The 26249-nt window shown below is 43.9% G+C and overlaps 1 protein-coding gene across 1 annotated transcript in view; it reads right to left on the bottom strand.

Moving 5' to 3' along the window:
- Positions 1 to 2045: 2045 nt before the first annotated feature.
- The window catches only part of lsamp (limbic system associated membrane protein), a gene marked incomplete at both ends in the record, with an annotated part of 172885 nt that continues 148681 nt past the window's right edge, over positions 2046 to 26249 (bottom strand). The window contains 4 exons of the mRNA XM_079225237.1: positions 2046 to 2143; positions 3509 to 3657; positions 10972 to 11092; positions 12652 to 12783. Coding sequence (XP_079081363.1) covers positions 2046 to 2143; positions 3509 to 3657; positions 10972 to 11092; positions 12652 to 12783 — 500 coding nt within the window. The remainder of the gene's footprint in view (positions 2144 to 3508; positions 3658 to 10971; positions 11093 to 12651; positions 12784 to 26249) is intronic.

The raw sequence follows: 26249 nt of genomic DNA, 5'->3' as shown, positions 1-26249 counted from the left end.
GCTGAGCGCTGGAGTCCGTGTACGTGTACGCTATTAGTCACCTCACGAAAAGGTCAGAACACATGGCAGAAAGGCAGCTAATAGTGGCACCAGTTTCAGCACTTCTCGTCACAGCAGGAGTGACCTTTTTTGGGGGGGGCTTTTCTCCTGGAGGAACCGCACTGAAAGTTTGAAAGTTCTTCTTTCTTTTTTTTTTTACAAAATAGGGGCACATGTAGTATTCATTTAACCATTTTGTTCATGAAGAAACAAATTCCGTGATTGGAGAGGAGAGGGTGTCATGAGAAGAGAAAATGATGTCATGTTACGTCATGGTATTATTTCGTTAAAGATGCCGACTGAGCGTTCAGTCTTCATTTGCTCTCATATTGAATTCAACATAATATTCCATCCTCTAAAACATCATATACGCCAGCACTTGTATTATCTCAATGATAGGTACAATAATAACTGCACAAAACTATCTTCTTTTTATGCTTTTCTTTTAAAAAAAAACAAAATGTTCTAATGGGCTTCGGTTCACATGAGAGAGCAGGGTCGCCAGTTCAAGAGATCTACGAGTTAATTACCCTCAACAATTTGCTACCCTATTCAGAAACATGGTCACATAAAATTTGCCTTTTTCATATAGTATAAGGACATTGGATTCAAGTATATATATATACACACACACAACTAAAATGAATGAGGTAAAGACGAAAAATAATAATAATCAACCTCAATATCAATATATTATGAATTTTTCTGTATCATTTCATATTAAAACACGCACACTTCTTTGAAAGAGAAAAACCAAAACGTAAGTCATTCATTGGTGTCATACATTTATATCCAAATTCCAGCAGTATAGAAGAATGATCCTAAAACTTAAAAAGGAAACGCTGCATGTGGCGCAGTGTCTGCAGCTAAATGGGATGCAGCCCGCTGAGACTGCACAGTGTGGTTGGTTGGTCATCGAACAGGAAACCTTCTCTGTGTGTCCTGTTGTTACAGTGGCAGAACAAGTTGTCTTTTCATAGAGAAATACAAAATGTTACTATGTACAGTACGCGTCACTATAACCTACCGGGTTTCTTTTTTTCTTTTTTCATTCCTGCTGCGAAAGAAAAAGCGGGATTTGTTTTGGAATAAAAAGGCGAGCGGCTGCGATGCCACTGAGATGGAGATGTAAAGGGGGGATCCGACCCCAGAGATAATAACTAATTTCCTCAGGTTCGTACGCTCAGTTGGATCAAGTCGATTCTATTCACTGCATCCTGGATTTCTGGGCTCAACAGCAACAAGCCGCTGCGTCTAGAAACAACGTCATTGATTGGAGAGATATCCTGCTGATACTCTTTGTGTGTGTTTCTGCAGCATCAGATTATGACGCTGCAAGCTCTCATCCCATTTTAAACCAGTTTTCCCTTTTTGATTTCTCTATGTGTTAGTTTTCAAATCTATATAGTTTATGGATATTTGGCAGATACTTTGCATGTTGCTCATTAATGCACTGGTTAGACACTCTGATAAATCTACATTTAAGTTAACATAATGCATCTATGGGAGTAAGAGGAAATATATCTCTTCGTCTTCAGTACTTATGAGACTTATGATTGTTGGCATCCCGGTGAGCGGGTGCCTCGGCTTTCCCATGAAGACAAAAAATACAACAAATCCCAAACCCCATCCGGACCCAGGAGACAAGATGCAACAGAAGTAAAACAAGTGCATACAAATTAGGAACAATGCAATTTCTAGAGCACTCTTTGCTTGTTCTGTCCTTCATGTCACTGTTTTTTTGTGTTGTTCTTATAACATTTGACTCATAACCCATCACTTTTTGTAATATCTGTAAGCAGTGCTCACGAGCACGTAAGGTTTTCATATCATGATGCAAACAGTCTGGAGGGGGGAGGGAGAGGGAGGGAGAGGGGAAGGGAGGGCGGTAAAGTTGGTAATACGGTAGCAATAAGGATGTCGGTGAGTTGGAGAGGAGGAGGAGGAAGAGGAGGACGGAAGGCCAGGAGTGAGGGGGGGAGAAGAGGAAGAGGAGGGCAGCGGTATTAACACTTGAAGAAAAGGCAGGCGAAGCAGGCCAGCAGGAGCCACAGTGACTGAGTTACACAGGCGGAGCCGTTGATGTCTCGGCCTGTCCCGGGTCCTGGAGAGAGAGAGAGAGAGAGAGAGAGAGAGGGAAAAAGAGAGAGAGAGAGAAATATATATATTTTTGGAAGTACATACTACTTTACAAATGCATTATTCTGGTGCTACAAAGTGAATACATATTAACAAATGCACCTCCTCTGAGCCAGAGACTACAGACTTTGACATGTGTTTGGTGACATCTGGTGGTCATGTTACGCTATTACCTCCCTCGCTGTGATTGTAGGCTTCAGGGAGCACAGCCCAGGCAAAAACTGGGGAAATATAAGCTCAACGCACTGCTACTTAAGAAAACACGTGCAAAAGAAGACAAAAAAGTCAAGAAAACACTTGCGCAACAACTAAGAAACAACATGCTGTAAAGTGAGAAAACACAACTGACTAAATCAATTGTGTGTGTTCTGCCAAATTGATGAAGATGTTTTCTTAATTTGCTTATGTTTTATCTTTATTTTGCACTTTTTTAAAAAGTGTTGCATATATTCTGTTACAGTCATGTATTCATAATATTGTAAAGAAAAAACACACAAGCATTAACACCAAAATATATTTAAATTACCAAAAGTAAAAGCACTCATTGAATGATCCTTTTCAGAATATTGATTTTCTTGCTGGATTATAATTATTGATGAATGCGCCAGCTGTTAAATTTAACCTGTTCTTTTATGCTGCTATGTCTTCATAGAGTTGATTGAAATGTTGGATTAATAATCAGAATCTGGAAAGTAACCTGTAACTGATGTGTATAAGCAAGGGTGGCTCTCCAGGGGCTGAACATCAACCATAAGTCTGCAAAGTTTGATAAATATTACAAAGCTTATGGAATACTATATGTAGATAATAGTCATTTTGAGGTATTTTCCACAAAACTGAATGGACAGTTATGGAAATTATGACCCTCTAGTCCCCTTTAAGGGACATTTTGGGCTGTTAAAAGTGGATTTGGATCATTTGAGAACACATTCAGAGCGAAGCCCTTTCCCTTGAGTTCACTGAACCCTTTGAGCATCGCTTTACTTAACCAGGTATCACCTCCGCTCCACGAAGGCTCTGTTCAATTATTTCATGCAGAGTTGAGTTCATTGTTTGCCAAATGACTAAAAATTGCTTCACAGCATGGTTTTAGTTTCCACACTTCAAGTGTTCAGCGCTTGCGGTGAAGCTTAAAGAAAAGAAAACTAACGTGAGTTTCCTGCAAGCTGGTTTTCAATGATTCACTCGGGATGTAGGTGAATACCTTGAAACTCATAATGATTTAAATGATGGCTTGGTGTATAAATTATACGATAAACTTACTTCATGCTCAGTACTTTATCCATTTGGGCTTCTAACCGTGACTAATGGCGGTGACGTCTATACTCACTGTAAAGGAAGAGACTGGCGTTCTGCACGCCCAGTCGGTTCGAGGCCACGCAGGTATAGTTCCCGTAATCCTCTTCGGTGACGTTGGCGATCATGAGAATGGTCGTGGTGCCGAGGATCTGGATGTTGAGGCCCTGGGCGTTGGACAGCCTGGAGAGGGAAGACGGACACGAGAGAGAAGAGAGGCCGCTTGAAGGAAACTGCAACGTCATGAAAATCAGAGGTCTTTCAGCCAGAAGGGAGTTGGTGACATTTTGGGCCGAATACTACAACGTCTGCAGTGTCTGTGCACATAAAGGAGACAGGAGACTCCATTAGAGAAGAATTAACCAGCGGACCACCGGTTTTCTACTAAGAGAGAATACACACTATGCACTTTTTCTTAAAAGGTATATTTCCGGCTTACAAATAGCCTAAATGCCACGGCCCCCGCAGTGCTCCTTGTCGTCCATGTCCCCGCTTTGTCTCTCTCTCTCTCTCGCTGTGTGTGTGTGTGTGTTGGGTAGGTAACCTGGAATGAACCCACTAACACACCTGGTCGCAATCAGCTCATGGACCCACAGTACATCAACCCCAGCTTTCCTTCCTTCCCTCCTCCTTCTTTCCTCCTTCCTTCATTTCCTTCCTTTCGTTCCTTCTTTCTTTCATACCTTCCTCCCTTCCTCTCCTCCCTTCTTTCTTTCCTTCCTTTCCTCCTCCCTTCATTTCCTCCTTTCTTTCCTCCTTTATTCATTCCTTCCTTCTCTTCCTCTCCTCCTTCCTTTTCTTCGTTCCTTCGTTCCTCTCCTCCTTTCTTTCCTTCCTTCCTTCCTCTCCTCCTTCCTTTCATTTTTTCGTTGCTTCCCTCCTTCCTTCCTCTCCTCCTTTCTTTCCTCCTTCCTTCATTTCCTTCCTTCTTTCTTTCGTTCCCTCCTCCCTTCCTTCTTTCTTTCTTTCTTTCCTCCTCCCTTCCTCTCCTCCTTTCTTTCCTCCTTTATTCATTCCTTCCTTCCTTCCCTTCCTCTCCTCCTTCCTTTTCTTCGTTCCTTCGTTCGTTCGTTCCTCCCTCCTTTCTTTCCTCCTTCCTTCGCTCCTTCCCCCTTCCCTTCCTCTCCTCCTTCCTTTCCTTCTTTCGTTCCTTCCTTCATCCCTTCCTCTTCTCCATTCTTTCTTTCCTTTTCTCCTCCCTTCCTCTCCTCCTTTCTTTCCTCATTCCTTACTTCCTTTGTTTCTTCCTCCCTTCCTCCTTCCTTCCTTGCTTCCTCTCCTCCCTTCTTTCTTTCTTTCCTTCCTTCCTCCCTTCCTCCTTCGTTCCTTCCCTTCCTCTCCTCCTTTCTTTCCTTCCTTCTTTCCTTCCTTTCCTCCTTTCCTTCTTTCGTTCCTTCATCCCTTCCTCTCCTCCTTTCTTTCTTTCTTTCTTTCCTTCCTTCCTTTCCTCCTCCCTTCATCTCCTCCTTTCTTTCCTCATTACGTCCTTCCTTCGTTCCTTCCTTCCTCCCTTCCTTCCTTCCTCTCCTTGCCAGATCGCTGCTCCTGCCTCAGTCGTAGCTCCGGTCACGGCTTCCTACTCCAGAGGTTTTACTGGTGTGTTTGTTACCTCGTCAGATGCTTGTTTGTTCCCTGTTCTCCAAGAATCCTGTTCAGCCCCCCTACCCCTCCTTCCCCCTGCTCTCCAGCCTCGCCTTGATCATCTCCTGCTTCAGTAACTCCTTCAGAACTTTACCTGCTTCCTGCTCTGAGTTTGGATCCACACCAATCTCACTGTAGCCGTACAGGATTCAGCTGTTTTCTGACTGCTGATTAAACAGGTTCCTCTGCATCTCATTACAAAATGACTGACACTTCCATTTTTGGCGACGTTATTGCCAACGTCAATGCTTGAAGTGACAGTTTGAAAACAGCCAAATCTACATGCTGACCCCATCCACCCAATCTAAAACAAAATCATAAGAAACGCTCAACAATTCAAACATAAAAGTCCTGCATGTGAGTGAAGGCCTCAACCCAGCTGACAGTGCCTCTGCTGCAGGGGTCAGTGCAGCTCTCTGAGCGCAGGCTTGTGGTCGCTCAAGCGGACACACACGTCTTCATCATTCTTTCAATAACAGCTTGACACTGCATTTAATGGAAAGGCACAGCGTTTTTTTTTTCTTCATTTAAGTTAACAGAAATGCAACAACTTGTCAAATACGAGATAAACATCGCTTCGTAAAACGTGTCAGGCCGGATATTTACTGTGCAGTTTGTCAATTTGTTCTTCACCGCTCTCTTTTATGGCTTTTATGTCTTCCGTTGTCATCAAACAAGCAGGGTCATTGCTCCATTAGTATGCTGCCGGCATCCTCCGCTGCACTTCTGGGAGTCTTAATGACCACCAAACTTCTGCCAATCAATTATGTCAACCCTTGAACCTCTTTCAGCGCAAATTAATCGATACAATTTGCTGACTCGGCCGGTTAACCTCGCTGATAGACTGTTCCTTTACATCATCACAACCAAATAAAACCCTTTAAAATAACGCGCCGCGCATAAAGGGCCCTGCTTGTTTCCGAGCTCGATTGAGCTCTTTTCGTATCGCGAGCGAAAGTTCATTCGAGGCGCCTCGACTTAATCCCCGCTTAAGTCACGGGTTATGTGGTAATCGCAGAGTTGGGAGCGAGGGGAGCGGGAAGTTTGTGCTGACACATGCTGGGCTGATAGAGAGTATTAACATAAAAAAAAAAAAAAGGAAAACGCACATCATGGCATAATTTGCCTCACTGGGGAGCGGGGGACCTGATAAAGTGCTGAGGTCCTGTGTGTGTGTGTGTGTGTGTGTGTGTGTGTGTGTGTGTGTGTGTGTGTGTGTGTGTGTGTGTGTGAGTTAAGGGAGGGCACCGGCACTGTCCCCACTTCATCTAAAAGCAAACCCACCTCCCACGATAAGACCAGCAGCAGATATCTATTCTCCAGTGTGTCTTCATGAGAGGTGACTGCACTATTAAAAAGGTGAGCATGCTGAGAGACCCAGATATAATTCAGCACCGCAGGGAGCGGACAGCAAAGGGCTATTTTTTACGATAGATTACGGGGCATGATGCAGTGGCCGGGGAACAGACCGACCAAACAGGTCAAAAGAGAAATAACCCTTTTTTTTTCCTTTCTTTTTTCGCACTTTAAGTGAGTTCAAATAGCCAGCAGCAGGAATCCGAAGCGTTTAAAGAACAGTGAAACTGGATCTCTGGCCCCTCAAAGCTCGCCTCCTTTCTTCTATTTGCATTTATCGAGCTCGACATTTCCGCTGCCCAGTTTAACTTTTAACGCGCTTTGGCACTTGCAGCCGGCAACTTCCCTCGCTTTTGATTTCAAGATCATCCTCAAAATATGCCTGCGTCTCTGCCAGCTTCTTCATCTGGCATAATAGACCGGAATACATTATCAGAGAAGTTGGCAGAAGTCGTGCAAGTCTACCTTTTTTTTTTTTAAACGTTCTCATCAGTACTGCATCACACTTTATGTCCTTCCTCGCAGGCAGAGGGCAGCAGCGTTTCAGTGGATATCTCCAGTGATCGCTCTTTGATGCACAAAGCCACTACACCTCTGACTCACATTAAACCCTAGATTGAAATGATTTGACCCCCCTATTTGGCGGAGGGCGTGCGGTGTGTGTGTGTGTGTGTGTGTGTGTGTGTGTGCAGGCCGGTGCAGATGAAAGACCGGAGCGAATCACCTGGCGGACGGATTTGATTCCTTGGCGTGTGGGAGCATCTAAAGTAGGTTATCACCGCCGGAGAAAGTGACAGGCCTGTTATGATTCCAGGCAGATGATGAATGAAATCAAGTGTAGAGTCCTGCTGAGACAATAACCCTGCAGATGATTGAAAGCGGTTCGGTGTCTGTGACAACCATGCATCAGTTGACAAAACAACAAGCACGTCTGTCTGTCATGACAGCAGACAGCCCAAGCTGGGTTTCCTCATGTTGTAAAGAAGAGGAGGAGCAACCGCCTACGACAACACAATCATCGAGATATAAGCACTTAAGTACCTCAAGATTTAAATTAGAAGTAATTATGGGGGTCATAAGAGCGACTGCGTGAAAACGGGGAGATATTTTAAGATTTGGAGCTCGTCCTTTGGGGTTAACATTACAGAATCTTTTGAGGAAGAAAAAACAGAGACAGAAAAATGTACAGGTTGATCCAATTTCCATCATGCACTGCTGGTGAAATGAGACAAAAGGAGCAGAGAGGGTCATGGCAGCCGGGTGGTGATATTTTTCAGTTATGAAATTCTGGCCAGCTGCGTTCAGATCATGATGAATCGGTCTCCGCTGAGGTTAATTGGGTGCCTAAGCGCCATGGAGACTCTCAGATCCAGGTGAAGTCAAAGATGCTGAGAAGCAATGTTTCATTTATGTTTCAGAGGACGGGTTACGTCTCATTAGCTGAGGAGAGGTAGACTGACGGACGATAGGATGAGCAGACGGTAAGGTGAGTTAAGACTCTCTAGTCTGGAGGAGCGAGCTCTGTGTGTGTGTGTGTGTGTGTGTGTGTGTGTGCCAAGCAGTTCGTTTGAACCCTAAAGTGTTTACCCCTTCAGTTCGGTTTGTTTGGGCAGGTGAGAGCGATGCTTTTCAAAACCTGGCGCTACATAACTGGAGCGAAAACAAAAAAGCACGCCTCAGTCGTATTCCAGGAGAGCTTGTGTGTGATTTGTTCGGGGTAACATAACAACCCCCCCCCCATGAGGAAATTAAAAAGTTGGAAGTTGCCAAAGAGGCAAGATTCATTTCATGTAGTGGGGTTGTCACGGCATTACTAAAAGATGAAAATGCTTTACTTGGGGTATAGGAGCAGTTTTAACTCTAGTACCTTCCCTCGTCAGAAACAAAGGACATACTAAAAATAATCGGGTCGGAGGGGATTAAGGAAAACAATTGATGCGAAATCAATGAAATACACTGAGGCTGTGCAACCATAAATCTGAGGATATTGATAATTAAAACATGAAACATGACAGCTTAGTTTGTTTGTCAAAATACCGCTAACGCAAGGGATTAAATACGGCTTAATTCAACGAGGCTCCAGCAACGAATCAAGAAAACTTCAGAAAAACTTTTTAAAATGTAGCAAAGCGTAGTGTTTTATATTTGAGGCTGAAATTAAAGAGAGGTGTCAATCCGTCTCTATCAACACGTTCCTCTGGCTTCCTGGAGCAGGCGTATGTACATGTGTTAGTCGCTAATGACGGTATCACCTATTTTGTACAAGTGTGGAGCCAAAACTTTGGTTTCTTCTCTTCTTTTTTTTTTGCAGGAAAAGGTATTAACTCCTTCACTGCTGACACGACAACCTGAGGGAAAAATGCTTGTCCTGGCTTTAAAGTATCACACATACGTCAGCACCCGGTTTACAGGGTTGCTGTCACGGAGCGAACATGTACAGCGGTAAAAAGTTGACACTGCAGCCGGCAAAATCAATATTTGCCGGCTAGAAATGAGAAGACTGCTGTTTGAAACCAAAAAACTGACATTCTTGATTCACGTGCAGGATTTCCAGGCCGTCCACTGACAACCTGCTGTTGATGAGGTTCAGGTGAATTAGACACAACAGGTGACATTAGCTTTGATTCTTGGGGGAGGGCACTCTGAAATCAACTAGCCAAGCAAGGATAAATGGTGTTATTATGGTGCATTAACATCATCATCCAAGGAGAAAGTGTAATAACACTTCCCAGTGGCGTACGTGTGTGTGTGTGTGTGTGTGTGTGTGTGTGTGTGTGTGGCACACAGCCAAAATCCTGGAGGGGACAAAACAACTGAGATGAATGGCGGTTGGAAAACAACAGATAATGCAAAAATATTTCCACCGCCATAAATCTTTCTTTTCAAGAACACGGCGTGATAGTCCTATTACTTTAGAGACCACAACTGCGATAACGCTCCTGACACCTCTCCGAGAATTTTCTCCCAATCATCAGTGAACTTCTACCGCTGTGTTTTGGGAGTTTGGAGTCAAATTGCAGATCATGAACGCTCTGCATGTGCAATTTTCTTATCATTTTCTTTTTTTTTTCCCCTCACTCCTTGTTCCCAAACCGACTAAGGTGGCACGCTCGCTGCGGAGGGCGGACTTATTAAATGATAAGATGATGAGATGGAGGGACTGGGTTGTCATTACACTTGGACCCTCTGTCAAGTGTTTTGCAGACACATGCGTGACACTTAAATTGATCGCTTTGCAACGAGCATCCGAGTCAGTGGCCACACGATTCGCCGGTTTCACATGATTTCCATTTCAGTGGATTTACTTTGATGCTATTAGAAAAAGGGGTTATTAGGATCTTCAGTGACAAATTGCAGACGGGTGGGATCTCCGTTTTATCCCGGAATCCGCTGCTGTCTGGCGCAGTTATTTCAATTAACAACAGGATAACAGCCCAGTGAGTGATTAAGTGGGTGATTAGTCATTATCAAACCCCATCACATTAACATTGGGGTGTGACAATGGGAACACCGCGAGGGCAGATTCGACAAAGGGATCAAAGAGATCCATTATAAACCACCGAGGTAAAATGATAGGGGAGCGCGTCTGGCCCAGAAAAGAAAGTGTGCGAAGCCGCTGCCACCTTTTGAGGGATGAGGAGAAGCCTCCTCTGGAGAGAGAGAGAGAGCATGAGGAAGGTTTCGTGATGCAGACCATTAGAGAAAAAGGTTCTGCTCTTTGAAAGATCACAGGCTGGATCCCCGTTGTTTGAAGACAGCTCACAGCTTAATGCTCCGGATTCACCAAATTCTTGCACCGGGAACAGTGGTCCATATGATTTTTTAATTTAGAAAGCAATGCTACTCGCTAATTGCTCATTGATTGTGCTCACAGCCGCTTGCAGCTGCCACGGTCAGGCAGAAGTAAATTCAATGTAAATTGAATTATTTTGGCCTCAATATTTCATCTGGAGAAGCCAACGTTTGCTCCCGGCCTCCTGGCAAGTCAGGTCAAGTTCATTTGAAAGTTATTTCTGCAAATAATCAGAGTGTTTCAGGGCAGAATAACACCTAAATAAACATTTAACGCTCTGGTGCTGAACATCATGACACAAACTTCCCCAAACTGTACAGGAAAAGCTTTTGTTGTGAAGGCTTTCCTCAAAGACTTTTGTTGTTTCCAGTAATTTGACATGTGAGGGAGAGAAGGTTTTCCATCCTGGAAACAATAGTGGAGGTAATTACAGTAATACTGGAAAGGTGCTTCGGAGCGCAAGCGGTGCCTGCTTTGCAGGATCCGTCTCTCAGCTGATATGGTTGTTTGTGAGAGAGGAGACTAATGGCTTGTGCTCTATTTAATGGGATGTTTGACTGGTGGTAAACACCTCGTGTGGCTCACTCTCGTAGGGATTGAATGGGATGAAGCGCAACAAACCGCGAGCACCGAACTTGCAACATCATCTTGAATCTGCGCGGTAGTTGTATTTGCAGTGTGTGTGTGTGTGTGTGTCAGGTTTTTACCTTTTCTCGTCCCGGTACCATTCAAACTCCGGTGTGGGCACGGCCGTGGCTTCACACTGCAGCGTGCCCATGCGGCCCACTGGAGTCTCTGAGCTCTGGGTCTTCTTCATTGTTGGAGGGTCTGCAGAGCCAAACAGTGTTGAAATGAGTTACATCTTAAACCAATACGATGCAAAATCAAGTCATGTTCATTTAAAAAAAGAAGAAGTAATGATCTCCTTTTCCTAGAAGGTGCAATTGCTTTTATTTCATTCAGTATGTCGAATACTGACATTGATATCATTTAAGACAATCCATTTCTACAATGGTAAATGTCTCTGTATTGAATCTCATTGATTGTAGCAAACAAAGCAACACATATAGTTGGAATTGAAAGTTTCTTCAACAAATTCCATGCTACATTTAGTTGTGAGCCATTTCATGCTACATTTTGTAGTGACAAATGTCATGCTACATTTAGTTGTGAGCCATTTCATGCTACATTTTGTAGTGACAAATGTCATGCTACATTTTGTAGTGACAAATGTCATGCTACATTTTGTAGTGACAAATGTCATGCTACATTTTGTTGTGAGCCATTTAATGCTACATTTAGTTGTGAGCCATTTCATGCTACATTTTTTAGTGACAAATGTCATGCTACATTTAGTTGTGAGCTATTTCATGCTACATTTTGTAGTGACACATTCTATGCTACATGTTGTTGTGAGCCATTTCATGCTACATTTTGTAGTGACAAATGCCATGCTACATTTTGTTGTGAGCCATTTCATGCTACATTTCGTTGTGAGCTATTTCATGCTACATTTTGTAGTGACACATTCTATGCTACATGTTGTTGTGAGCCATTTCATGCTACATTTTGTAGTGCCAAATGTGATTCTACATTTTGTAGTGAAACCTTTTATGCTACATTTTGTAGTGACAAATTCCATGCTACATTTTGTAGTGACAAATTCCATGCTACATTTTGTAGTGACATTTTGTCCTTCACGTTTCAGAGAACCAATGTAAAATACATAATTTGGGGCTTAGAAAAGTAATCAGCGCTAAAACTTTTTATTCACTTTTTTTTATAGAGCATCTGTCATGCAGACAACAATTTCTCCAAACATCACAATGGCCATCAATACGTGGATTAATGCCCGTTTTCCATTTTTGGATTAAACACCAAGAAATGGCTTCATAAAGCAATCTTCATCATTTCATTCAGGCACTTGGACTTGGCTTAAGTACAAATTGGGCAACCAGCCATACGTGATTTGTTCAGATCAAAGAGAATTCTATAACTCCTGTGAGGGGAAGTGGGTTTGCGATGTCTCTGGAAATGTTCATCAATCCAACAGATGTATTACACTCGACTGTTCCAACATGGCCCCTGAGGAGATGTAATTAGGTGATCTTATTTTGAAATGCAAAGTGTATCTTTAATGACGACGGTGCATTAGCATGGAAATGACGGCTGCAATCAAAGCCAGAGATCTTTCTCTCTCTACCTTGACTCGTCTTGAGGAGACTGAAGGGTGCTCCGAAACTTTCAAGACTCAGTCCTCGCTCTCTTCACGTCTCCAGTGTCAATCTAGACTTTCACATGCTTTTCATCCAACGAATGCACCACATTGAGCAATGTCTAAGGTGAAAAGGTGGCGAGCGAGCGCCCCGCATCGTGGGGTTACTTACAGCTGACGACCACGTTGACGTACTTGACGTCAGGCGTGGCGACGTCGTTGCTGGCCTTGCATTCGTAACGACCCGCTTGGTTTCGCATGATGCCTATAATGTCCAGGTACTCCTCTCCGTCCAACGGCTCCGCTGCAGAGGCATAGAGGGATGGAGGGATGGAGGGGGAGGAGCAAAGAGAGAGAGAGAGAGAGAGAGAGACAAAAAGGATGAAGACAAAGTTAAAGTTTGATCTTTGTTCCAGAATAAAAACATTTCCGTCTAATTTCAACTATGAGCCATCAGCTCGAATGGAAAATCTTAATAACAGAAGTCACATTTGATATATACCAATCACTAAACTGTATCTAAGGTACTTTACACTACGCACGTTCAAGGGCGTAGGTTTGGTCTCAGCATTGGTAGGGACCCCCCTTTTTCCACCCCAAAACTGTGTCTGGATCTTATAAAGTTGTATTATAGTCATATTATATATACAAAAACTATAGTTTGTTGTATTTATGAAATCATAGAACAAGAATAAAGACAATTATTGGCATTGTATTGTTATTTTACCTGTTTGTAACTATCAAACTCTTATAAAGAGGAGAAAAAAATACTGTCACAAAACTATGTGGACCCAAAGTCCAATCAATATTTGTGGCTAATCTGGTAGGGTGCTTGTCCTTGGACTGCAAGGTAGCAGGTTTGATCCCCATGTGAGTTTTACATTTCAAACGCATGTCTTTTGCTTCGTTTACACCGAGCGCCCTCACTACGCCGGACTTTCAGAGCACCGCAAACGGAGGAGGACAGATATGTTTTTACTAGCGGACGCTAGCAGCAGGAGTGGAGTTTGCAGGTTTCCAGAGCCGCGGGTTGCCGACCCCGCTTCCTCAACCTGCTGCATCTCTTTCTGCAGGTCAAGAATCACGTAGTGTTTCTGATTCGCCACTTCAGCCAATTAAATGTCAGCATCTTGTCTGGCAGGTTCGAAGGCGCATTGGAAAACGTGGAAATGTTTTTTTCTCTCTTCTGGGCGACGAACATAGATAATAATACAAATACGTTTTCAAATACTTTGTGCAAGATATGTTTTCGTATTGGTGGGGACAATTGTGTCATTCCCAAACTTTGGTCGTGACTAGTCCCTATGGACCCTATGCAAACCTACACCCTTGCGCACGTTGTTTGAACATAGTCACATTGAGTTTTGTTGGAAGCATGTTCCCATGTATCTTCACACTTTTTATTGTTCCATCAAATATCAGTTTATACTACAACCGCTATAGAAACTGATATTTCATATTAACTACATTTCTACAGTTGAAAGCTACAATTTAATATTTACTCACACATACTTTATATTTAGCGACAAAAAGGAATGTTCAACATCAGTGAATGTCATGTTTTATGTCTTTATAGGTGTGAATATGCTGAAAATGAAGTCGTCGTCTGGCACGAAAGCCAAAGTGCTTACAGTTTCTGAATTCGAGCGTTCTAAAAAGTACTAGAGACAACTTACAGTCCACTGAGACGTGCTTTTGATTCAGGGCAAAATAAACACAGCGGCACTTTGAACTGAAGCGTTCATCCGCACTCATATCGCACAACGGAGTTAATTCAAATTCACAAGTGGGGTCATATTGGGAAACGCAGACTGAATGACTTCGATTGACTCTGGTACCGGAGGCGCTTTTCATATTCAACAACTTGTTAAGCTGACTTTTATTAGTTGTTGTTTTCTGACAGCCTCAATTAACGGGGGAGTTAGCATCGGCAAATGTCAGACAAAACATCTTCACCGAGTGGAAGAAAGAAAACCACAGAGGCTATCAGACGGGTATCTGAGTAATTGTTTAATGAGCAACCCGGCTAATTAGCCACGTAAAGAACACAGTGCCTCGCCGTCTGATTAGGATCTGCTTTGTCTTATTAAATATCTATTGATAGGTCAGGAGGACGCGATGGCACGGTCTTTAATGTGCCGCCATATTAATTTCACTTTTAACACCTCTAAAAAAACAGCACTGGTGTGAAGACCTTGAGATAGCATTGTTCGCTGTTTGGTGTGACAGTGCTTTAGTTCGAAAGAGGTGCGAGGACACACAATACGAAGATGTGCAGCTCATTCTACCTCCAGGGAAGGGAAATCAAATTATTATAATTCCGAAACTTAATGAAGAATCATCTGCTGTACGCCAACAGTGCAGATCTCAGGATATTTCTCAAAAGAATACAACGATCTGCCCTGGATGAGTCTGCTGGGACTAAGCAAATGTAATAACTCCAACAACACGGACGGATTCTCTCCTGAATCTAAAACAAATAAGTAATGATGGAATCTCTGGGCTGAATGGGGAGAAAGTGCAGTTTGCATCAACAGTAAATGTCAGTGGTCTCAGTATAGTGGGCGAGTTCATGCTCACGGTCCGCGTGAGGGAGGCTGCGGGCTCTTTGACGACTTGAGAAATGAACCGGCAACTTTCGGCGACTCCGATATGGGCGGTTGGTCCCGCCCCCCCCAAAGAAATAGCCGTCACGCTTTGGTGAACACAGGTAAATGCTTGGCTGTGAAGCTCACAAAATCAGCAGGTAACAACAAAACACCCGCGTGGCCTGAAGCTCAAACGCCCAAATACCTGAGTCAGGCCTCAGTGTTTCAAACAGAAAGAAAAAATATAACTAACTGATCCACATCAAGTGCCTGATGGAGACGGACGGCAGCTCATACAGTATTATTTCATATTGATTGAAAGATCAGCGCGAGCGCGATCAAAGCCAGAGACCATATTCAGCCATATGCGGCTCCCGCTGGACGAACTGCCCGGGTAACGTGATTGGAGAGGCATGATTGAAAAATCTGTTGCCATGGAAATTCTATTGAAGCTCAATCTCTTCTTCGGTGCTGGATACACAGAGGGAGAGAGAGAGAGAGAGAGAGAGAAAGCCAGGTGACTGCAAAGATCAAAGCATCGAGAGGAGAGAGAAGAGAGGGGAATCCAAATGAGAGATGAGAGGAACTATTTTTTCCTTCTTTTATTTCTTTCAAACGCAGCAATCAGTAATCTCACCTGCTGCGTACAGAGAGCAACTCAATCATGAAAGAGTGAAAGGAAACATGATGTATTGTCTCAAAGAAACAATTAATTACAATACATTTCATGCATCTTTGTCCGTGCCCATAGGAGAATATGGCTTCCTGCATGAGAAGTGTGTGCTGCATGTTATCTGTTTAATGAAGCGTAATGAACAGATAGGTTAATCTCGTCTAGAAGGAATTGATTACAGTGCGCGTGTGTGTGTGTGTGTGTGTGTGTGTGTGTGTGTGTGTGTGTGTGTGTGCACACGTGCCCACGCCTGCGTGCAGAGGCGTAATGTCTCTATGGTGAGTGTGACGCCTGCACTGACAGCGGTGAATGTGCACATTAGAAAAGCCCCATGAATCCTGGCTTTACACTATACTACATAATCACATTTCTATGCTAATCTGGACGGGAGGAGGGGGAGTGGTGACAGTGAGGGAAAGGAAATTATGGTTGCAATAAACAAACAGAACCGCTGGTATCATACATTTGAAGGTATTTGATAATAAATCCAAAGTATTGGACAAATTCAAAATTTTGCCCTGATAAAGTTGGGGGGGATTACCAAAGTTATTGGGATTCATCGAACATATCTGTGCCAAGGTTCGTGGCAGTCTGTCCAATGGTTGGCAAGAAACTACGCAAAAGACCTTGTGGTGCCAGAGAAAAGGTGAGGAGAGTTCATCCTCTGGGGACCAGGAATATCTGTGCAGAATTTCAAGGCAATGCATCCATTAGCTTGCAGAGACATTTCAGCCTGGATCATAACGGTGGACCGACAGATGTTGTCTTTCCTACGGCCAAATCCCAATGACGGGGAGATTATTATCACCAACTAAGAATGCACAGTATGCATGTATGGCATTCTGTTCATGTATAATAGCGATATAGCTGGCCAGGTATGTTAATGATGGTAACCTGCTCGTAATAGCCGACAATGTTGATACCAGACTGACTGTCTAATGGCGGCAATGTGCAGCTTCAGCTAATGAGCCGCCATTAGCTTCACTGAAGGCTTCACAGCCCTGAAGGTTTGCCTTTCAGGTGAGATGCTTAACATGATGATAGGATGCGTTGTAACTTTAACGGGGCGATTCACCCAGCAATAGTCACTGTTGCACTTTTTTTTTGTATTAAGCACGCATAACTCACTCTATAGTTTTGTAAATATCAGAATGAAGCAGAATAAACATTAATTAAATATAGATGAGTAAATACAGTATATCAAAAATCCTCATTATTGCTGCTATAAAATCAACAGATCCAAATGACTTTAAGATACTTCAGACAATTTTAACATCTATTTCAGATAATGTAATTACATCTTTCATTCAGAGTTAGAAGCATCTAAATAGTAATTAAGAAGCAGAAGAAGGATGTGTGGATCGATGGAGATATTTTTAACAATCAAACTCTGGCTTTTTCGGCAGCACCGGAGCCTATTCTCTCTCTCCCTCTTGTTGTTGTTGTTGCTCACACACACACACACACACACACACACACACACACACACACACACACACACACACACACACACACGTTCTTCCGCTCCCAAACGCTGTGAATGCAGGTCAGAGTTTCAACCCCTGCCAAACTGCGGTGTGCGTTTGCTGCACGGCTTTTGATTATATTTCCATGTTGCAAGCGGTTTTCTCCGACTTCTCTCCCGGTATACACGGTAGCCTTGAGCTGCTCCAACAATAGAATTCACAATGAGGAGCACAGAGAGGATAGGTGGCACAATGCTTTTTCTACTCGGAGAGAAAACCGGGAATAGAAGGTGTTTTGGACCGAGCTGTGGAAGGATGAAGACACGATAAAGCATCCATATAAACTGAAGCGTACAAGCACTACCATGTGTCACCACTAGGGGGCAGCTATCAAAATGCTAGGAAAATACTAAGTGTCATAATGAGTTCCATATCTTGTTTTATTCACGAGGTGTCCTATTTTGGGGACTTTATATCTATTTTTAGAATGCAACTATTCCGTGATTATCACAGAGATATCTACTGTCTACACAGTACACAAAAACAAATCCCAAATTAAATTGTCCTTTGGCGAGATGCTTGGTCTTTAAAAAGAAAAAGAAAAAAGCATTGTTTTAGGAGTGGGAGTTTAAAAGATTGTAGATTTAAAGAAATCCCTATGTAAATGAAAACCATGTAATAACTGAGAATTACAAGAAACCTCCGCCAATAATGAAGTTAGACAGTAAGCGGCGTTGCAGCAGCCTGCAGCTACATGAAGCTACAGCCGGCTTTTTCTGTGGAAGCTTATAAAATTAGTTGCATAACTAGATTTCTTTGTGAGCGTCCAAACTGCAAAACATGCATAACGCACACTGTACATCAATCACTGCTTCTAAACCCACCTTGGACACCAAGCTCAAATTGCCGTGAACTAATTAGCCATGCAGAAAAAGACAGTGCACATAATTGCAGTCTTTTCCCCCACACATCATCCTGTTGAAAGCCCTGTGCCCCTTGAGATAATGCAACAGCAGGCTTTTTGAAAGTGAGTTGGGAAGAGAGGCCTGGAAGAAGTACATTCACACAAATGCCCGCTGGATACTGATTTGCATTGCACTGGCAACTTTAAGTGTGTGTGTGTGTGAACAACGGCAAGTTTTCTATGTCAATTAAAAACCCTCCTGTATGAGTGAGGGACGGCAGTGGCGGTATACGGTCTGTGGGGTCCATGCATGCACACATGCCCCCTTCCTCACCAGTAACTTCAGCCGGCAACTGGATGGCGGCCATTAGCATATCCTCATGCATCATTCATCAGCATCACTGTACCACGGTGCAAAAACATTACATTTATTTAGCAAATGCTAATTTATGTTAAGCAGCGGATTTGAGAAACTTCAGAGTCGAGTAGCATAAAAGATCCTGCGACATTTGTTTTTCTTTTGTGTGTGACAGTATGGGGCGCTGGTGAGCACATACCCGTAAGCCCTCCTCCCCCCACCTACACCCTCTGGACCTTAAACTCTGTGCATGTGTGAGCGTTTGTGTTTGGACAGTTGGTTCCCGGCTTTATCAGAGGAGGCCACATGGCGGCTATCCTTCTGTCGGGGGGTTTAAATGACGGGTCAACGCATAATCGCAGAATAACTATCCTCATCAACACGTTCCTCCCGGTGGAGATAATGAAAAGATGACTGAGCTTCGGGAAAGGAAAAGGGATGTTAAGCTCACTTTATTCTCACTCTATTGACACACAATGCAATGCAATGCAAACATCTTTCAATACTGCGGTTTTTTAATTGGATGTTACACTCAGAGTTTGAATGCGGTGGTTTTCACTGTGCGAGGCATTGGTTTTGAATGCCAAACATCATTTTACACCATTAAAATCAAATCACTTGCAACCCTAACATGTCTTAAGTCCTATGCAATGAAAGCAGCGACAAAAAAAATAGTCTTGTGAGCCTCATCTCGTGTTCTAATGCCTTTTTTTTTTTTACACTTGGCAGCAACTCCGTATGAACAATATCTTTCCGGCAGTCGGAGGACAAAAGGAGAACTTCCACTTCTATTCACAAGCCATTTGCTGCCACTGCTGCTGGCGGTGCAGAAATAACACAGGTGTTGAAGCCAAAACACGACGGCTGTTTATTTGCCGCTTCTTGAGCCGAAGAAATGATACGCGCACAGGAGCGGCGCAGCCGTCTGTTTTTCTCTACGCTGTCATTCCTCTCTCTCTATCTCCTTTCCCCACTCTCTCCTCATCCTTCTTCTTCTTCTTCTTCTTCTTCGACTCCTCACATGCCTTTGTTTTTTTAGTCATTTTTTAAGGAAAGCGCCGGTGGGTGACCGCACATTGTTTGTCCTGTTTAAGTCAGAGGCTTTAAAAGCAGATTAATTGTGGATAAAACAGAATAGGGTGTAGTGATTGAATTCCCAGGAAGGGTACGTTGGGTTGTCCGCTTTCTCTTCCACTCGGCTGATAAACAGATCCAGCCTTTTGTTGTGGGGAGACTTCTCATTACCGTCTGGATGGATTCAACAAGCGTGCGTTTGCCGCGGGAGGAGAGGCTTTGTGTTCAGCAGAGATAGCGAGGTCAGGCACATAGACTACCACTGCTGAGCCCCGTGTCACTGGCTCTCTCCTTTCCCGCCTCCGTCACGCACACACACACAGCAACAACCACACGCGCACACACACACACACACACACACACACACTCGATAGCATCGTTCATACACTTCTTCATAGCGGGGGACCTGAGATGAACTCTCGCGGGTAAATGTTTGTCGGGCGGTGTTAGAAGATAGACGTACAGGGATGTGTGTGTGTGTGTGTGTGATTAAAGAGATGTGTTGCCACTAGGGCCAAGGCTCTACAATCATCTTGTGCACTCCTCACGACCATGACTTGTTACTGAAAGTATAGCACCCACAGAATTGACTGTAAATCCCTTTTTTTTTCCAGGCTCACCAGGCAGAGAGCTGCACTCTGCTTAGTTCTGCACTGGAGCTGACAGATGTCATGTAACATTACGTAGAACTGTTTTACGAAACACACTGTTGTTACTGAGCTTCGCCAGTTTCAGACCCCGTAGTATAACTGAGCATGAGGACCATTCTTGGGAGATAAAAGACTTTGTGAATTATGTACGATTTTGAGAAATGAGTTGCAATCTAATGAGAATAAAGTAGCGATCTCAAGAGAAACTCGTAATATTTCATTAATGCATTTGTAACTTTTACAAAAGGATCAGCAATGCAACTTTGTGGAAATAGCAAGATTGTTTGGGGGTACTATACCCCTGGGGGTGCTTGAATACGTTATTTAATAAATATTCAATAATATAAGTGGAAGTTCTTCTGTAAACCTCACTCAGCGGTGTTGTTGCCTAAACCTGAAGTTGCGTAACGTCGTCCAGACGAACAGAACAAATAAGACATGAGACTCTGAGCACGAAAGCAATATAGATACAATTTAGTGATTATTTCATGAGCTGCTGTGAGACTGCCGGTGCATTGGAACGGTGACCACAATATTTCACCACCGTCTACTCAAAAGGACTTGAAGGCCATGTGAGGAGACGGCCTCTCCATTCTCCTCCCCCGCACGCATCCGCTCGCCTCGTGCAGAGATTCAAACCAGAAACTTTTGAAATCACGAGCTCCCTTTCTCCTTCAGGCTACTTTCTCCCTGAAGGGCTGTGTGACTTGGGGCTCTTGAAAAAGTGCTTATGGACTGAGAAAAAAAACAAGAGAAAGTGCTGAGTTTCTGCAGGAGTTTCAGCATTCAGCCAGCCCAGCGGTGACTGCACCTAATGAGGCTGGGCAGACACAGGGCAAGCTGTGCTCATGATGCTCTGTGCACCGCGAGACAGCAGACTGATTTCAGACCAGCTGCTGATGATGCTGATTGTAAACAAACAAGGGGAACAGGGACCGTCAGCGGATCTGAGACCTGCTGAGAGACGGATGAGCAGCTGCCTTCTCTTGCCAAAGGGCTGGGATTCAAGTGCTCGTGCGCACGCGCATGTGCACGTGCACACGCACACAGCTGGGGGCACGGAGCAGGAAGGTTGACCTGGGATGCTCTGACGAGGACCTGTCACCACCTTACACTTCACACCCACAATCAGAAGGCTTGTCAGCTGACAACTTGGCACACAATGACGTGTGTGTGTGTGTGTGTGTGTGTGTGTGTGTGTCTCCTGCATACTCTTCTCACCCACTCCTACTGCACGGGAGTTTTACTACCGAGGCACCTCTGTATCTGCACTCCCCCCCCTGAGCGTCAGAGATATGTGCTCCGTGTTGTGTTGTGCTCTCCGGCTCCACGTCTTCCCCCCCCAGACGAGCGAGATGCGGTGCGGAGAGGACAATTGAAGTAACTGTCACCCTCTGCCGACGGAGGAGATGGGAGGATGATGGAAAGAGGAGACGATGAGAGAGAAAATGAGGGAGAGGAAGACGGAGGGCGACAGCGGAAGATGGATAGACAAAGAGTCGCACGGCGGTGCGGGGAGAGAGCGCTCTCTAGACGAGGTGACTACTGGAGAGACTTCCCTGAGCTCGGTCTCGGAACATGGCCGACACCGAGCCGTGGGCGGCGTAGGAGTGATGTCAAGGGCGCTCAGCATCAAACCTCCTAAAGGCCGCCCAGCCAAGCACTGTTATAAAAGGGTTATGACTTCAATATGCAGCCGGATCATAGAGAGTAGGAGCATGGGCTGCGGTCCAAATCAATTCATTTGGACAGATGTCTTTCTCGCGATGAAGCCGTTGTGGTCGATTCATAGCTCACCATTTACAGTTAGCTGACGCTATTACCCAGAACACCTTCGGGGTTCAATATGTAGCACATAACACAGTGAACACGACTGCTGACGGACAGCTAATAGGAGTCAAACCACCGGTATCTTGGATGCAGGACGCCATTTGCAGCCTTTCTGTTCGTAAATACATCACCGCCTCTTTAGGACTTGAATTTAATTCTTCGCCGCCCTACTATACGTCCAGATGTGGGAATCTTTGCTTGAGTGCATCCGAGGCTCGCTGTGGTCGTCCTCCCTGCGATGCTAAATGACAGACAAACTCTTTTACACCAGAGAGGTGAGAGGATCTCAAATGCATAATTGAACATTAATTAACTCCTGGAGTTACTATAACTAATGATAAGAATGATTGAACATCCAGTGAAACTGTCCATTTGCATACTAAAGCGCAGTTCGGCTCTCTCCCTCTCCATCCCTCTTGCTGTCTGCCTTCCCTGAGGACATACAGCATGACTTACACCATTTCCTCCTCTCTCCAGCTCTGTGTGGGTCCTCCGCATCATGGGAAGCCACAGGCAAGCAGAGGGCATCACTTTTTCATATCTTTCTGACTACTATTTTGGTGGCCTTATGGCTGAGTTCACACCAAAAGCGTTGCAAATTTAGTAGATTTAGTAGATTCCATGCAAAGTCAATGCACAGGCGCGAATGGTTGCGACTGTGGCTAAGTGGTTAGCATGCAATCAGAGGGTCACGGAAATTAGCCAATGACGCCAATTAACCATATATAATTCAATTCAATTCAATTTATTTTATATAGCCCAACATCACAAATACAAGTTTGCCTCGGAGGGCTTTACAATCTGTACACATGAGATCCCTGTCCCGGGACCTCACATCGGATCAGGAAAAACTCAATAAATATAGTAAAAACCCTTTCACAGGGAGTAAATTCAGGCGAGTAAAGCGAATATTCGAACGTAGCATAAGAGGCATGCAATGCTCTCTTGACCAGCGTCTCTCCCTCCCCCACCTCATTGTGCACAATTCATTCTGCCATTCCCCCGACCTGCCACCACCCAGGAGATCCAGTCGACCACCCTTTTGGGAGCTAGCAAGCTAACAAGATCAACACAGACTTGCTTGTGGGTCTCAGCACAAGGCACTGGGGGCTTTGGGCATGACCCTTCCTCTTTTACTTTCCTTTCCTTCCTCTCATCCCGCTGAATTACCCCCTCCCCCCTGCTCTCCTTCCCACCCCTCCATTCTCTATTGATCATTCGGGTCTCTCACAAGTCCGAGCGGTGAGCAGTCATCATTCACATCAGGGCCCACGTAGAGGCCGGACAAAAAAAAAGTACAAAGATAAAAGTACAGGACCGACAAGATATCGTGCAATCTACAGCATCACCTGCTGCCTCACACGGGATGTCACACCGTCTCTGTGGACATATGTGAGATCTTCAAAGTGTCCGTGGCTGCCTTCAGTGACCGTGGTGGAAAGAACCAATTTAATGAGCCAGACATGCAACGAGACAGATGATGGTTCTCTTTGTCCTTTTTTTAAGGTTAAACTGAATGGAGCTGATATCAGTCGATATTTTTTTTTTTTTTTTTTTTTTACAAATTCTATGCATACAGAGAAGACATAAAATGATAATATTCCTTCCCTGGATGAGTTACACTGATGAGGGATTCAGGTGAAAGCCATTAAAGATTTTTGGGCTCAACTAAACGAAAAGTCCTACAAATTAATTGAAAAAAGATATCGTTTGGAACTTCCCTTTAAAAATGGCCCGACTTGCAAGATGACATCATTTGTCTGTGCCGTCCAAATCCATATGAGTAATAGTAGCAAAAACACTGTGGTTAGGGAGCCAAATTATTACTTCTTCAAGGTGAGGGGACCTGAAGCGACCGCGTTCTCGGTTTAAAGAAACTGCCGTTGATTATTGGTTTGAAACAAACAACGGCCCCGTCCGTCCTCCTCGACCTCCTCCCATTACAGGCTCTACAATAATATCACCTCACATCCTTTACTTCTGTCATAACTACCACTATACTTCAAGAGTGCTTCGTCACTCCCATGTAATCATGCAGACACAAGAAATATGCTGCAACGCCAGATAATGGCAACTTCATATTTTGTACACTGAGGATTGCACAGCAGGATGGCAGATAAAATGAAAAGCCAAAAAACAAACCTGCGTAATTCTCAGAAAAGGGTAAAATGCACCCTTAACTGTGCTGCCAAGCCAATAACTTCTCAGAGCTCCTGTGCTGTTTGCATGTATTTAAATGAGGTAATATGAACATATTTCAAGCAAAATGTGCCCCTTTTTTTTATTGAAATGGACCCCATTGCCAGAACAGTCAAATTCACAAAGATCAATAAAAGATCAATAGCCACACACAGTTACAGTGGAAGCATTATTGTGTTCAGAGAGTTGGCGGTAACTGAATTGCATTCATGCTGACAGACTTGCATATTTATTAAATACCAAATTACGGGTGCCCTCTGTCCCGTATAAATTACTCTCCTGAAATTTCGGGCAATGCCTCTGCACTTCGTCGTGGGTCAGAGTTATTTTCCTTTGTTCCCTCAACCATTGTTCTGCCTACTGTGTTCTGAGCACAAAGGCATCGCTTTAACTTTGCCACATGAATAATTTGCAAGTAAGCGCAAACAAAAGGGCAAATTGCACACAGCCAGAAAACTCAATGGGCGCGTTTGCGCTGTAATATCACGAGTGCACGGACCTTGATATGGGTCAGGTGGCGAAACCCATTCTTTGTGGATTCACGCCTGAGTGCATGAAAGGAAAAAGGGTTAATAATCACACTCGGTTCCACGTAGGCTATTATTTTTGATAGTGGTAATTGTTACACTTTGCTTGTTATCTGCTTTGGCAAAGTAAGCCTCACAACAAATATAAGCCGTTTGGGGTGAACCGGTGCATGTCCTGCTTTAATGAGCACCTTGTTTGCTCTGCCTGCAGAAGTCCACGTCCTTACTCATAATGAAGTATCTGCTGTCTCATTGTCATCTTTTATCACGGTCAGAGGGCTGTAATATTTACCAAGCCACAGCATTACGCATTCCATCTGATGGCGCTCTGTAGTCTCGACACAGCAAATCCCCAAAAATCTCCCCATCAGACCTGCTCTGGCAATGTATTACGAGACCTTGGGAAAATTCATTTCATTCAGTCCCACAATCCCTTAATTACAAATGTAGCTCAGTGATGTGCAAGCACAAAAAAAAAAAGAAAAGCGGCCTGACCTTGTGTCACAATGACACAAACAGTATCTGTGATGGAGTCTAATTATGCATATATACACACATATCCCCAGCACTGTAAATGCACTTTGGGTTAATCTTTCAATCCATCCAGAATGCCGTTCCGCCATTAAAAAACCAAACACGTCAGTTATAATCTAATTAGCTTCTCGATAACTGAGCGACGGAGGCAACAATAGCAGAGGAATAAGATTGTGCGGAGCGGGGAAAGTGCAGGTTCAGCTCGGATGGGCCCGTAGAAACAGATGACAGCTGTAATCAATGTGGACACCCTGAGAAAGCCTGCTATTAACTATCTCATAAACAAATCCTGCGATGGAATACCAATTGAGACCGTTAGCCGAAAGCATTTAACTCCATCGTGTGTCACTCGGGTTATATGAATTGTCTGGGGTTGCTTCAGGCTTTACTTCTGAACCCTTGAGAAAACAAGTTTTACAGACAAAGATTTTTCAACAGAAGTATTCAAGAGCTGACTAGTTACACACTGCAGTTTGATGACTTTCTAGATTGTTATTGTCAGTTTGGTTACGGTGTTTAGTTAATTAGAGAGTTTTTACTATTAGTTTTTTTTGCTTTAAAGCAAACTTTCTGTGCTTGCTCCCTGAGCACCACCATTAGCATGAATTACAGTTTGAGTTTTGCAATGTTAGAAAATGTAATCAAACTGTGGCACTACCTGAGTTGCTGGAGTTATACTTGCCACAAAGGCAGAGACTAGAGAAAATGCTTATTTTCAGCGAGAGCACAGCAGCACCAGGATGGGAGCTTTTCAAACATGTTTGCAAGCTGCAGGACAGCAGGAAGTGTTTGTTTATCACTGTAGCTTCTTGAGGAATAGTTTCCCACGGGGGGGTTTCTGAATGGGAAAAGGTGTCAACATGTCCTTATACTACAAACAGTAAGGCAGAGTGTGTTTATATATGAAGGCCATGAAAATCATTTTTGTTTCTATCATTTCTCATTAGAGAACGAGGATTTCCAGTTG

This window comes from Taurulus bubalis (assembly GCF_910589615.1).
Source record: "Taurulus bubalis genome assembly, chromosome: 10".
Taxonomy (NCBI): Eukaryota; Metazoa; Chordata; class Actinopteri; order Perciformes; family Cottidae; genus Taurulus; species Taurulus bubalis.
This window is presented reverse-complemented; position numbering and strand designations above follow the sequence as displayed.